The 15407-nt window shown below is 43.6% G+C and overlaps 1 protein-coding gene across 1 annotated transcript; it reads left to right on the top strand.

Annotated features, from left to right (window-relative positions):
* Window positions 1-1045: 1045 nt before the first annotated feature.
* On the top strand, window positions 1046-4621 carry RASSF10 (Ras association domain family member 10). Its single transcript, XM_061440755.1, has one exon. The coding sequence runs from the start codon at window positions 2185-2187 to the stop codon at window positions 3712-3714; it is 1530 nt and encodes a 509-aa protein (XP_061296739.1). The 5' UTR covers window positions 1046-2184; the 3' UTR covers window positions 3715-4621.
* Window positions 4622-15407: the final 10786 nt, after the last annotated feature.

Genomic DNA, 15407 nt, shown 5'->3' with positions numbered 1-15407 from the left:
GAACCAAATTCTTCCAACAACCTGAGTGAGCTTGGAAATGGATTCTTTCCCAGAACCTCCATATGAGCGCTCAACCAGCAAAAACCTTGCCTTTAAACCTTGGGAGACCATGAGCCAGAAGACCCAGACATGCCATGCTGGTCTTCTGATCTGCAGAACTAATAAAAAGGGTGTTATTTAAGCCACTAAATTTGTGGTAATTTGTTAACAACAATAGAAGACTAATACACCATGTGAGTTCTAATCCTCCAATAAAATTTCTATTGTAGACTTAACAGGTCCAAGCATCTAATCCTCATAGCAGTCCTTTTAGAGTTATTAGGTAGGTTTTTTAAACATTTAATTGAAGTATAGTTGATTTACAATGTTGTGTTAATTTCTGCTGTACAGCAAAGTGATTCTGTTATATATATATATATACAGTTACATATATACTCAGTTATATATATATATATATATACACACACATTCTTTTCCATTATGTTTTATGACAAGATATTAAATACAGTTCCCTGTGCTATACAGTAGGACCTTGTTGTTTATCCATCCTATATAAAATAGTTTGCATCAGGCAGGTATTTGTCTTATCGCCATTTCACAGGTGAAGAGCAGAGAGATGAAATACTTTTTCTAAAGTCGAAGAGGTAGTAAGCGACAGGCTGAGATTTTTCCGCAGGCAGTCTGACCTCAGAATCCACACTCCATGACTTCTCATTGCCCTTAGGATCAGTCCAAATACCGACACATGGAATTGTCCCATCTATTTATTTTTCCTTTGGCTGATTCAAATGGTGCGTTCAGTCTTGCCAAGATGATACTTCCTCAGAAATCCTTCCTCAACTCTTGCAGATTGAGTAGGATACTATTCTAGTATTCCTCTGGCACCTCATGCTCCCTGTTATCAGAGCACAGAAGGTCCTGTGTTGGACACGTTTAGCACCTGTGTTGAATACTGGAGCACAGTGGGTACTCAAATATTTATCAAGTGCATGAATGAATGAATAAATAAAATATTTTATTCAAGAGGCAGTGAGGAGCCATTCAAGGTCTTGAAGCAAAGAAGTGATCTTATCAAGCCTGTGCTCCAAGGACAAGCTGGGAGCAACACTTGCACACAATGAACCATCCTCATCAGCATTTGAGGATGAAAAAAAAGCTTATTTGCATTTTGGTCTTGGATTTCTTGAGCTGTGCAAGTTGGCTCTTATCTCCACTTGACCACATCTGGGTACCGGGTAATGCCAGAAACTGTCGCGGTAACGACCAGGTTTCTCTTTATGAAGGTGGGATCTGGGAAAAGAGCTGTGATTTGCAAAAGAGCTTGGGCCTGGAACTCCCTCTAGAATCAGGGGTCTCCCTACCAAGAAGGCTATGCGACGCCGAGGCTACGTGAGGAGTCAAAGACACGACGATGCCAGGAAGTACCCCGCAAGTCGAGACTTTACTAATCTAATCTACACTTGCTCCTGGAGCACACTGCCTCCAGACTAAGAAGACTGAAGGCCTTCCGCGTTGTAGGCTGCAGTTGCAGATCCCAGCTAGAGGGCAGGTTAATCTTCGTTAGAGATGCCCAGCGTCTCGGTTTCTCTGCGCCGGGGCACTTGTCAGATGGCGCTGCTCTGAAAGTCCAGGAAACGCCCCTGGGGCGCCGAGAAAAATGCGAAAGTCAGTCCAAGCTAGCTCTAGACTCAAGGAGAGGAGCCAGTGGGCCCAGAGAGACGCAGAACTAATCCGCGCCTAGGCACAGGCTCCAGGCCCTGCGGAGGAGGGGTCCCGGAGCCCCCTTCTCACAGCGACGCGCTGCAGAGTCCCCACGCCCGCAGCGCCAGAGAGGGGCGGGCCTGGGCTCGGCGCCTCCCGAGTTCGGGCAGCAGCTCCCGGCTCTGGGAGCGGGAGGGGGAGGAGCCACGTGGGGAGGAGCAAAACCCGGAGGCCCGGGGAACCTTGGGCAGAGCCGAGCCGCGGGAGCCCGAGCCCGGGCGCGCGGCTCTTGGAGCGCACCGTCCCGGCGGAGCACCGCCTCAGCTTGCCTTCCGTGCGCAGCGGGGAGAAGGGCCGGTGCTGAAGAGAGCGAGGGTCCCGAGCGCCAATCCTTCTTCCAGAGCTGCTGGGCTGCCTGCTGCCCCTGCCACCCTAGTGGGACTCGGCCCCCCCACCCCGCACTACCTGCGTCCAGGTTGCGCCATGGATCCTTCGGAGAAGAAGATATCAGTGTGGATCTGCCAGGAGGAGAAACTGGTGTCCGGCCTTTCCCGCCGCACCACTTGTTCGGACGTAGTGCGGGTACTCTTGGAGGATGGCTGCCGGAGGCGACGGCGGCAGCGGCGGAGCCGGCGGCGGGGGGCGGCCGGCGACCCGCCAGGCCCAGGAGAGCTGCCGGAACCCCTGGACGAGGACGACGAGGACGACGACGATGAGGCGCTGCCCCAGGGCATGCTGTGCGGGCCCCCGCAGTGCTATTGCATTGTGGAGAAGTGGCGGGGCTTTGAGCGCATCTTGCCCAACAAGACGCGCATCTTGCGCCTCTGGGCCGCCTGGGGCGAAGAGCAAGAGAACGTACGCTTCGTGCTGGTGCGCAGCGAGGCGTCGCTGCCCAACGCGGGTCCCCGCAGTGCCGAGGCGCGCGTCGTGCTCAGTCGCGAGCGCCCCTGCTCCGCGCGGGGGGTCCCAGCGCGGCCCAGCCTAGCCATGACCCAGGAGAAGCAGCGACGGGTGGTGCGCAAGGCCTTCCGCAAGCTGGCCAAGCTCAACCGGCGGCGCCAGCAGCAGCCGTCGTCGCCCTGTTCGTCCACTTCGTCGTCCGCAGCCTCATCCTGTTCGTCGTCGTCGCCGCGGGCCACCGAGAGCGCCTCGGTGGAGCGTATGGAGACGCTGGTGCACTTGGTGCTCTCCCAGGACCACACCATCCGTCAGCAGGTGCAGCGGCTTCGGGAGCTGGACCGAGAGATCGACCGCTACGAAGCCAAGGTGCATCTGGACCGCATGCGGCGACACGGAGTGAACTACGTGCAGGACACCTACTTGGTGGGTGCCGGGATCGAACTCGACGGTACCGGCCCAGGAGAGGAGCCGGAGCCGGAGCCCGAGCCGGCGGCAGCGACGACAACGACGCCGCCCCTGGACGGCGAGGCGAAGGCGGTTGCGCTGGAGGAGCTGGCCCGGCGCTGCGACGACCTACTGCAGTTGCAGGAGCAGCGGGCCCAGCAGGAGGAGTTGCTCGAGCGCCTCTCGGCCGAAATCCAGGAGGAGCTGAACCAGAGGTGGATGAGGAGGCGCCAGGAGGAGCTCGCAACCCGGGAGGAGCCCCCGGACGCCGAGGGCGGCCTCGACGGTGAGCTGCTGCTGGAGCGCGAGCGGGTCCGGACGCAGCTCAGCACCAGCCTCTACATCGGGCTCCGGCTCAACACGGACCTGGAGGCCGTCAAGTCGGACTTGGATTACAGCCAGCAGCAGTGGGACAGCAAGGAGCGCGAGCTCCAGGGCCTTCTCCAGACTTTGCACACTTTGGAGCTGACGGTAGCGCCCGATGGGACTCCGGTGTCCAGTGGGCCCTCGCGGGACCCCGGGCCGCAGGCCTGCGCCGAGGTGTGGGTGGACCAGGCCCGCGGACTGGCCAAGAGCTGTCCTGGTAACGACGAGGACTCGGACACCGGGCTGAGCTCCATGCACAGCCAGGACTCGGACTCGGTGCCCGTGTGCGAATCCCTTGTGTAGGAGGAGCAGGGTGGGAGGGGGAGACCGCCGGCTCTCCCTTCCTTGAAGAACTCCGGCGTGGCCGGCTCAGGGACTTGAAACTCGGAGGGGAGTGGGCCCCGAGCTTTTGCCGGCCAGCAGCCCTCTGACTGGGCAGGGGGAGGGTGGGGGACGCCGGGCCTGCAGCGGCGCTGCTCAGGCCGCGGAGTGAAAGTGGAGGTGTTGCTGGACAAGGAAGCTGGGTCTGCATTACAAGCTCTCTCAGGGGAAGGAAGGAGGGAGGAGGCGAAAACCCCCTTATATTGGATAACAAACGCCCCAGGAAATTGACGTGGTCCGAGCCCATTTTCAAAAAAAGAAAAAAAAAAGTATTATGGCGATTCCATCAATTTTTTGTATGGGAAGGACTGATGGCAGCTAGAACTTTAGTTTGTGGTATAAAATACTTTTTAAAGAAACACTTGGGTGAAAAGGAAATTCCTTGAATGTTAATTGTGACTGTGAACGTGTTAAAACTAGCCAAAGAGGACGCACTGGTGTTGGCCTCAGCCTTACATCTTTGATAAAAACCCATAGGCACCCAAATCCTGGCTGTTTACATTTCTGCATATTTGGGAATTACCCATCTGCTAAACTCCTTGCCTTTTATTTTCTTTCAAAGACTAACTCTGTCTCCTCCTAGCAGATACAGTATATGTTAAAATAGGGTCCTTTTTTTTCAAACTCACCTTTTATTATTCTCAAAGCCAAACCTAACCCTTTGAGATATAGAATCAGGGTGGACATAACCTCTGGTTAAAATTTAATCTAGGCCTTTTACGATTTGCTCCTGCAAAGGTGATGTGTGTTGTCCTTTTATTCTTATTGCCACTTAATCCTTCAGACACTGTTATTCCAGAAAAAATAAAAGGGAAGTTGCAGAATTCAAGTACAACTACATTTGCTGTTTAATGAGCACTCTGATTGAAAGGTAAGCCTTGAAAGCAAAGATCTTTGTTAGCGTTCAACTTTTTAACTAAGCTACATGATTAAAACCAGCCATGACCTCAACAGATTTTACCAAACAAACCCAAGTCTATCTTTGGTCAGAGATTAATTAGTTACTTGTCCAAACCTAAATTGAGATAGTGTAAATATCAAGTTTACTAGATAAGACCTGAAAAGAAAACATAACGTAAAACAATCTAATAGTACATCTTAGGTGAAAAATTTGGTGCACAACGGCACGTAGCCATAGATAAAAGCATATAAAATGGAGCTAAAGACTTGAATTGCTCTTGTCTGGCTCACACCTTTGCAGACACCACAGCAAGCAAGCGCAGTGCTTCTCTCTTAATAGCTAGTGACGGAGCCCTGTGGGGACTCAGTGTAATTGTTCCAGTTATTTCAATGAAAACTTATCAGTTGTAGCTAGTTGTTGCCGGGGTGGAAGGAGCCTGCTGGTGGTGTTCCCTCCGGAGCTCAGAGCTTCTGAGGAATGCGGGATCTAATCTCTGCTGAGGAGGTATTAACAATGGGGTGTGTGTGCGGTGCCAGCCTGGCATCAGCCTCACTGTGTAGGGGCTGGCTCCAGTTTCAGTACTACATGGGAAGATAACTTAAGAGGCCTGACTTTGTAGAGAACTTGCTTTCCTTGGAGAGATTCTCTACTTGTTGCCAAGAGCGATCTGCTCACCTGACCTCCTCAAACCATTTGAGCTGTCTGCTTTTTAAGAGACAGGCTTCCCTGCACCCTCCACCACCACCATGCTATTACAACATGTGTAGATATTTTCAGATTTTCAAGCAAAATGGGAATTAAAAGCCCGTTTTCTTAATTGATGTTTTCCAAAGACATTAGCTGGCATAATTATGGTTTTTTCATTTCATCTGATGCAGAAAACACCTATGGCTTTGGTCTTGAGCGTGATTAAAATGAGGAAGGGACCAAAAGAAACCCACTGTCCCCAGACAATCATCTGATCCCATAAACACAAAGCCTAATAATAGCTTTCTTTTGGAGGCAGAGGTAAAATCCTCATTAGAGTGTGACAAACGCTACTTGTTTGAATGGTTATGCTGGCAATAGCCTGACCTGGTGGTTTTAAAATTATTGTAATTTTTTCCCCGCCCCTAGGGTGGCAGGGGAGGTGGTTCTTGAACTTTTATTAACTCAAAAGAGAACACAGAAGTTGGCAGAGCAGGACTGCCTGGCAGAAAGGGGCTGTTTTCCTTTTCACTATTATTATTTTAAACTTTGACGGGCTGCTGATGTCAGCAAATATGCCTGAAGCCCATAAAGCAAATAAGCCACATCACAGGGAGGAGGCCTGCAGGGCTTTCTGGTGCCCTCTTTCTAGAACCTTCCCATGCTGGCCACCCGAAGATGCTTCTCCAGTTATCTCTTCAGGCAGTGAAGGAAGTTTTGTTCATAACAAACGGCGACCCAGTCTGCCCATTTTTTCTTTCATCCAAATCAATTATTATATCCCCCAAAGGCACTTTCTGTGTGGGTAGGAGAAAGGAGAACAGGGTGAAAAAAGAACAATGGTTCCTTTTACTAAGAACTCTTGCAAGTCTGAGGAAGGTGAAATATGGGGATAAAAAGTACCAAAACAGTGCCTGTGTTTAGAAAGTGCCTAGCAAATGCTAGATAGTCTTAACATTTCATTCACTTTTAAAACAATCAGCATGCCACTAAGAAATGAGAATGAATGCCTGACAGTGAATGCACCAGCACCAGGATTTAAGTGTGCTGGGAAAACCACCTCCTCTCCTGTGCTCCAAGTCTAGCAGAATTCCTGGGGAGGAATCAGCAAGCTTATGGAGGAGAGGATGAAATGGAGCCGACTCCTTACCAACCAACTCCATCTTTTTTTGGAATTGATAGGATTTATTGTATCTTTGATCTTAGTGATCCCATTCTCAGCCATCTCCCAAACCAAAAAGATTTTATCTGGCATCTCTATCTGTTTACTTTCTCATAAAACACGATAATGGTGATGATGATTTGCTAATTAGAAAATTTATATTCTATAGTCTTTATGGTGGTCCTAAAAATAACAAATAAGAAGGAAGTCACTCAAAACCACATCACCTAAAGTTATCATTATCAACATTTGGTATATTTCCTTCCAGACCTTTTGAATTGTGAAGATTTCATATTTTGCTTCTTTTTTTTTTTAATATAATTTTAATGAGATTGTCCGAACGCTTTCAGGCTCAGATTTCGACAGACTCCCTGTACACGGCTCCACCCCCGCACTGGATGCAGCCCATTGCATGTAATTGTTCTCATGTTATTAGGTTGTTCCCAATATCTTTTCTATTATAAAACAGCACTGTGATAGCTTCTTTGTGTACTTATCTGTTCTCCTAATTAGATACTGCTCTCCACCAATAAGATAGGTTCCCAAAAAGAGAGTTCTCAGGTCAAAGAGTACAAACACTTAAAGGCTTGATACTCGGTTGCCAAATTGCCTTTCAAAAGATTTGGTCTAATTACAATCTGCCTTGCATAATAGTACATATTTCACCACACCTTGACTCTCACTAGGTATTATATTTTGTTAAGAAAGTATTTTAACCAAAATTAATTAGTTAATTCATTGTGGCCTCTGGAATCCAGGACTGGCAACCACTGACTTAAAATATCCATACAGCCTGAAGGGCAGGTCATCCGACCAGAAGTGTTAAGAGGACAAGGTGCTTTCTATTCTTCCTTCTTCCTTAATTTCCCTGAACTCTTGCTTATTAGTAGCAATCTTGTCTAGGGGACCCATCTGAGCAGGAGGGCCAAAAACTCTATAAGAGCAACTTAAGGGGATTAATGAATGGAATCAGATTTATAGAAAGAAAATATTCACTGTCTTTTTTCCATCTTGAGTCTAGTAGAAAAGATTATCCTCATAGGTGATATCATAGAACATACTTGATTTCATGCTTCTCCCTATCCATCCTATCAAAAATTAAACCAAAATAAATACATAAGCCCACTTATTTACTAACAGCCTCTATTAACAGTTTAGATTTTTCTAGGCATTTCTTTCTATATTTGATACTATACTTGAATTCACCCTTAAATTCTTGAAAAGGGAAAGTTTGATCATGACAATTTGTGAGACTTTCAGTGTGAAAGTGTTTGTGAAATGCGTTCTCCTAAAAAGAAATGAAGGGGAATGAGGAGGGACTGTCTATTCTTGAGTGCTTTCCAAATGCCAGGTCCTCATGCTGAGCTCCCAGGCATTTTTTCCTGCATTCGTCGTTTGTGATAGACCTTTTTAACCTCCAGTTTTTATAGATAAAGAAGCTAAGGCCACCCATGTGGTGAGTACTAGATGCAAGAATCTAACCTAAGCTTGACTAAAATCTATGCCCATTTTGCTGCATCACTCCAGGTACATTTACCCAAGAGAAGCTCTGCACACTCAGAAAAAAGATTGCTCACGGCCCACAGAGTGTTGGCACTGGAGAAAGTGGTACTCAGAGACTATCAAGTTTTGTCCAGGTGTTTCCACCAGGGAGATGGAATGATTTTTTTCAAAACCATAGGGCCAGTAAGTGTGATATTTAGGACAAGATGAAGGAGGAGAAATTCCTATGTAAATTTCTGGGCATCTCTCTGAGAGTTGAAGACTTCGCCAGTATTCTCACATAAAATCTGCACCCTCTGTGTCACCACGGAGGCTTTGACTGAGTGTCCCAAGGACAAGGTGCATAGTCAGCAACCTGGAATCCTTGGCCATCAGCGCAGACAGCTGTGCCCTGTTCACAGTCACATCTGGAAGGCGGTACCAACCATGACTGCGCTGGAGCTGTCCCCAGCTTTTACCCAGGCCTTGTTCCTGAGTGAGCCCCTGGTACATGAGGATCGGAGAAGGGTGAAGGGAAGCAGAGTCAGGTCTTCCAAAGATCCCTGTGCCTGTGGTGTTGGGCAAGCACACCTGATTTAGGGCATTTCTGTGTCCATGCTGACTCCACTGCACATGTGGACACCTAGAGTGGATTGCTGTGAAGGACTACTGCCCCAGTCTCTGCCCCTTTCATCCAGTCCCATGCAAAATTTTCCTGTTTCAAACATCTCCAGGATTCCCTCTTGCTTTCAGGATAAAACCCACATTTCTTAGCACAATTTATAAGGTTGTTGGTTAGCCAACATAAGACCTGTCTTCAGAGTCATCCTTTCCCACCTTAAGACCACAGAGTTGAGTAGATTGTATTTCTTCATTAAAGTGACACTGCCATCCTCAGTTTGTACAAGGTCCCTCTTGTAATTTTTACTTCATGTTTCCTCCCCCAATCCTACTTCCATTTCCTTTCTCCTCACCATAGACACCTATTTTAGCGTATTTAGTCTATTATCTTCCAAAGCCGTCTTAACACATTCAGGGCTGTCATGTTGCACACCTCCAGGGGGCAGCATTCCTGCTGTATTCTGAAATTGTGCAGCAGAGGGCACCATTCACATAAGAAACTGTGTGACTAGTAACCCTGAAGTTGAGCAATGTACTGGCACAATCTGTTTGCTTATGTGCGTTTATGTATCCTTGGAAAGTAGAAAGAAACAGTCTGTGGGCTTATGTTTAATATACCTGACCTTTGTTGAGCTACAAAGCTCATTACATTTCTCTCTTTTTTACTTGATATTGTGTTTGTGTGAGCACTCCACACTGCAGTTTGTAAATCTGGTTCATTATTTCTGACCTGTATAGTATACTGTTACTTTTAATTTATACATTTCCTTAGTGGGCTTCCCTGGTGTCTCAGAAGGTAAAGAATCTGCCTGCAATGCAGGAGACCTGGGTTCGATCTGTGGGTGGGGAAGATCCCCTGGAGAAGGAAATGGCAACCCACACCAGTATTCTGGCCTGGAGAATTCCATGGACAGAGGAGCCTGATGAGCTATAGTCCATGGGGTCGCCAAAAGTTGGACAGAACTGAGCAACTACCATTAGTGAGAGACGTCTAGATTGTAACCAAGTCCTCAAACAATGTTGCAGTAATGTCTGCAATGTTGCAGACAGAGATCAATGGCCATATGTGAGAATTTGAGGTTTAAAACCTGGCTGTTTTAGTGCTAAATGGCTTGATTGCTCTTCCAAAAGGCTCCACCAGGTCTGGCTTTCATCAGCAGTGAAGATTCCCATTTCCCACATAGCCTTACCAGCACTTAATATTATCCAACTTTCTACTGTTTACAAGTTTGCTTTACTTGACATTTCTATTTGAATTCTAGGTGAAATTGGCCTTCGTATGCTCATTATCCCTTTGGGTTCTTCTGTTCATTGCCTGTTGTTATCAACCATTTTTCCTTTGGGTCCTCTTTCTGGCAGATTTGCAAGAGTTCCTTACTTCTTCTGAATGTTACTTTCTTATTAATCTTAGAACAAGTGTAAATATCTTACTCTAATTTGTCCTTCATCTTTAGCTGTATCTCTGGTATTTGTTGTTGAAAAAATGATTTGATTTTAATATAGTCAAATCTAGCACCCCCATCTTTCCCTTATGGTTTGTGGTTTAGAGTTCTTGGTTAAGAAATTGCATAAAAGTATGACACTATATTTTCTTCTATTAATATTAGCCTCACATTCTCCACCCACCCTTCTTCATTCTCTCTGTCTTTTCCTTTACCTCACTTTTTTTATCCTCTCCCTCCCTGGTTCCTGTCTCACTCATTAACTGGAATACTTCTAAAGAAAGATTCTCCCTTTGTCAAATGTCACCCTGAAGAACAGTTTAAATGTTGATTATCCTGAAATATAGGATAAAAGCAACATTTCTACATTTTATTTTTATTTATGGTATTCAAAATAATGTGATTTTCCCCTAGCATTCTCCAAAGGTGGCTAATGAGATTTTTATTCTTTGTTCATCCTTTTGGGAATCATTATTAAATTTTGAACTTAAAATACTTAATGTGTTTCAGTCTACTATGTTTTTGGTACTATTATTGGCTGAGTGGGAGCTTCTTTGGTTAGTTCTGAATCCTTTTCACACATTTTTCATAATCTTTGATAGCTTCCTTTGCTCTTCGTTGTGTCAAGATGTTCCAAGTTCAGACTATATGCTTTCTGACTCAGACCTGAAATCAACCATCACCATAAGAAGCTCTGATTCCTTTTAATGGGAAATGCTATATCTTTTTAATTAAAAAAATTTAAACTTTATATTGAAGTATAGTTGATCAACAATGTGTTAACAATGTGTTAATTTCAAAGTGATTCAGTTATTGTTGTTGTTTAGTCACTAAGTTGTGTCCGACTTGGTGAGCCCATTGACTGCAGCATGCCAGGCTTCCTTGTCCTTCACTGTCTCTCACAGTTTGCTCACACTCATGTCCATTGAGTCAGTGATGCCATCCAACCACCTCATCCTCTGTCATCCCCTTCTCCTCCTGCTCTCAGTCTTTCCCAATATCAGGGTCTTTTCCAATAGACTCTTCCCAATCAGATGGCCAAAGTATTGGAACTTCAGCTTCAGCATCAGTCCTTCCAATGAATATTCAGAGTTGATTTCTTTTAGGATTGATTGACTTCCTTGCCATCCAGTTGTTTAGTTTTGCTCGGTCATGTCCGACTCTTTGCAACCCCATGGACTACAGCACACCAGGCTTCCAACTACACCATCACCAACTACCAGAGTCTACCCAAACTCATGTACAGTGAGTCAGTGAGGCTATCCAACCATCTCATCTTCTGTCATCCCCTTCTCTTCCTGTCTTCAATCTTTCCTAGCATCAGGGTTTTTCAAATGAGTCTGCTCTTCACATCAGGTGGCCAAAGTATTGGAGTTTCAGCTTCAACATCAGTCCTTCCAGTGAACACCCAGGACTGATCTCCTTTAGAATGGACTGGTTGGATCTCCTTGCAGTCCAAGGGACTCTCAAGAGTCTTCTCCAACACCACAGTTCAAAAGCATCAATTCTTTGGCACTCAGCTTTCTTTACAGTCCAACTCTCACATCTACACATGACTACTGGAAAAACCATAGCCTTGACTAGACGGACCTTTGCTGGCAAAGTTATGTCTCTGCTTTTTAATATGTTGTCCAAGGGACTCTCAAGAGTCCTCTCCTGCACCACAGTTTGAAAGCATCAATTCTTTGGTGCTCAGCCTTCTTTATGGTCTAACTCTCATATCCATATATGACTACTGGAAAAACTGTAACTTCGACTATACAGATCGTTGTCGGCAAAGTGATGTCTGCTTTTTAATATGCTGTTGTCATAGCTTTCCTTCCAAGGAGCAAGCATCTTTTAATTTTATGGCTGTAGTCACAGTTCACAGTGATTTTGGAGCCCAAGAAAATAAAATTTGTCACTGTTTCCATTGTTTCCCCATCTATTTGCCATGAAGTGATGGGACCAGATGCCATGATCTTAGTCTTTTGAATGTAATTTTAAGCCAACTTTTAAACTCTCTTCTTTCACCCTCATCAAAAGGCTCTTTAGTTCCTCTTTGCTTTCTGCCATTAGGGTGGTGTCATCTGCATATCTGAGCTTGTTGATATTTCTCCTGACAATCTTGATTTCAGCTTGTGATTCATCCAGCCAGCATTTCTCATGATGTACTCTGCATATAAGTTAAATAAGCAGGGTAACAATATACAGCCTTGAATGTATCCCTTTCACAATTTTGAACCAGTCCATTGTTCCATGTCCATTTCTAACTGTTGCTTGTTGACCTGCATGCAGGTTTCTCAGGAGGCAGGTAAGGTCGTCTGGTGTTCCCATCTCTTTAAGAATTTTCCACAGTTTGTTGTGATCCACACAGTCGAAGGCTTTAATGTAGTCAATGAAGCAGAAGTAGATGTTTCCCTGGAATTTCTTTGCTTTTTCTATGATCCAATGAATGTTGGCAATTCAATCTCTGGTTCCCTTGCCCTATACATTTGGAAGTTTTCAGTTATGCACATACATATATCTATTATTTTTCAAATTCTTTTTATCATTTAGGTTATTAAGCAGAATTCTGTGTTCTATACAGTAGGTCCTTGTTGGTTATCTATTTAAATATAGCAGTGTGTACACGTCAATCTCAAACCCCCAGTCTATTCATCCTCTTTCCCCCTGATAATGATAAGTTTGCTTTCTAAGTCTGTGAGTCTATTTCTGCTTTGTAAATAAATTCGTTTGTAACATTTCTAAAGAGTCCACATATTAGCAATATCTTGTGATATTTGTCTTTGGCTTCTTAGTATGATAATCTCTAGGTCTATCCATGTTGCTGCAAATGGCATTATTTCATCATTTTTAATGGCTGAGTAATATTCCATTGTATATATGTGCCACATCCTCTTTCCTCTCCTCAGCCCTTGATAACCTCTGTTATCTTCTTTGGAGAAATATCTTTTCAAGTCATTTGTCCACTTTGAATTAGATTGTTTTTGTTGTTGTCACTCTTATTGTTGAGTTGTAGGAGTTCTTCATATATTCTGAATAGCAGTCCCTTCCCAGATCTATGATTTATAAATATTTTCTCCCATTCCATTTATTGCCTTTGTTGATGTGTCTGATGCATAAGTTTAAAAAAAAGTTTTTTTTTTATGGACTCCAACTTACTTATTTTTTCCTTTGTTATGTTCTTTTGGTGTTCTATCCAAGAAATCCTTACAAATCCTATGTCCAGAAGCTTTCCCTCCATTTTCTTCTAAGAGTTTTATAGTTTTAGCTCTTACAATTAGGTTTTTGATGATTTTTTTTTGACAGTATTCTTATTGATTTTATTGACAAGTAGCTTTTTGGAGGTTCTTTCTGTGTCATTCCCACTTAAGTCACTTACAAGATTTTTTTTTTCTCTGTTTGTTTTTTTTTTTCTTTCGTTGGATGGATAGATTTTTCTTTGACTGATTTCAAAGTTATACATTTAATTTTGCTCTTCTATTTTCCAAGCATACTTCTGCTTATTTTTTCTGACCTCTATATAAATTTGTAAGTGCTGTGTTTGCCCCCAAGCAAGATAAGAATCTTAACATACTAGTCTCACTTCTCTGGTCTCTCACCCTCTTCATTTTGATATCATCTATAATTTCAGTTATAGAAAATCTTATGTAGCTAATAATCTTTCTCAGTATATTTTATTGGGATCACAGTAAATATATATATATATTCTTGAGCAGAATTGATCTTTATTAAGTCATTCTGTCCAAGAATATGATAATAATAAAGTATAACAAGTTACTCCCAAATTCACTGTGGCTTAAAATAATATTCATTTGTTCCCACTTATGCACCTGTGAGTCATTTGAGGGTTGGTTGATCCTGGCAAGGCTCCACTGAACTTGGCTTTAATCTGTGGGTTGGGCTTAGGTGTGAGATGGGCTTAATCTGTGAGATGAGTCTGCTGTCCTCTTTGGACCAGAGGCATAGAGCTTTCCCCAAGGTCCTCTGGAGTTGTTACAGAGGCCTTAGCCTGGACTTCTTCTTTTCCACACCTTCTTCTTTGAGCCTTGGCTTGCTCAATCCAAGTCAACACGCAAATGTTGAGTTCATGCTGTATACCAGGCCTAGGGGTTAAGCCTGCAACAGCAAAAATCAGTAAAATAGGTAGCATTAAGTAATTTAACATGCCCTTTAAGACACTGGCATTGGGATTTTAAATTTATTAAGCCTTTTGAACTAATATTTTTCCTAAAGAGAAAACTGGTTATGTAAACCATGTTATAGTCATATTATTAAATTGATATTACACAGCTACTAAAATAATTAGATCTGCATTGCTGACATGAAAACAATCATGTATATTATATTGTCAAATAAAAAAGCAAGGAAATGGCAATAGTATAAACTTATTTCACAACTCTAAAAATCAGACATTTCTTAGCTTTGTCTACAGAAAAGGTCTGGAATCAGTTTCTGCCCAGGAGGATCGCTAGCACCTATATTTGATATCTAAATACCATTTTTTTCTATTAAAAAGACTCCTTGAAGTAATGGTTGATTCCAAATTCATGATGAGAAATAGATAAGATAGGTTTGCTATATGCTGCGTTCCAGAAAGCAAGGAAACTGTAGAGAATTTTATGCTATATATAAACTCAGGGGTAACCTGGAGGGGCTTCAAAGTTAAAGACAGGAAAAAACAAATTTCAGTGAGAACAACAGTTATAGTAAATTGAAACATACCATGAATTGAAACAAAAATATGAAAGACTAGGAGTTCACGATGATATTACAAAAAAGTTAACCTATTGATCAACTTTGATTAATATGAGGTGGCTAGGATACCAAGTTGTTACTCTGGAAGTTAGTGATAAAGAGAACATTTTTTTCTGTCTTTCTTGTACATGCTGTGTTTCTAAGTCATCAGTTGATGAGGGAAGATTTTTCTTACAAAAGAATTTCATCTAGCAAATGCAGAAGAAATGATAAATTATAAAATTACCCATATGCAACCCATAACAAATTAATGCATCTAGATAGTGATCATTGATGATATTAAAATGAGCAGGTGTCAAGTTAATGGGAAACTTTATAGTGGATGGATCAGTTGACAACACCGACATCCGAGGGACGTCCAGTCATGATGTACCTCCTACTATGATAAACTAGAAAGCACTTAGCCCCATGTTTTAAATATTCCACCCCAAATAATTCAGTCTGAATCTAATCAAGAGTCTAGTTCTATTGTGGAGTTTATAGGAAACAGGGAGAAGAGAAGAATATGTGGAATAATATTTTGAGCATGTAATAGTCAAATCTAGACTGGGCAATTCTATAGGGCAAAAATCCATGTATA

Source organism: Bos javanicus, chromosome 15 (assembly GCF_032452875.1).
Source record: "Bos javanicus breed banteng chromosome 15, ARS-OSU_banteng_1.0, whole genome shotgun sequence".
Classification (NCBI taxonomy): domain Eukaryota; kingdom Metazoa; phylum Chordata; class Mammalia; order Artiodactyla; family Bovidae; genus Bos; species Bos javanicus.
The sequence above is the reverse complement of the archived record's forward strand: the minus strand, read 5'-3'. Positions and strand labels throughout refer to the sequence as shown.

Coding starts and splice junctions, on each gene's coding strand:
- RASSF10 (XM_061440755.1), top strand. CDS start 2,185: ATGGATCCTTCGGAGAAGAAGATATCAGTGTGGATCTGCCAGGAGGAG.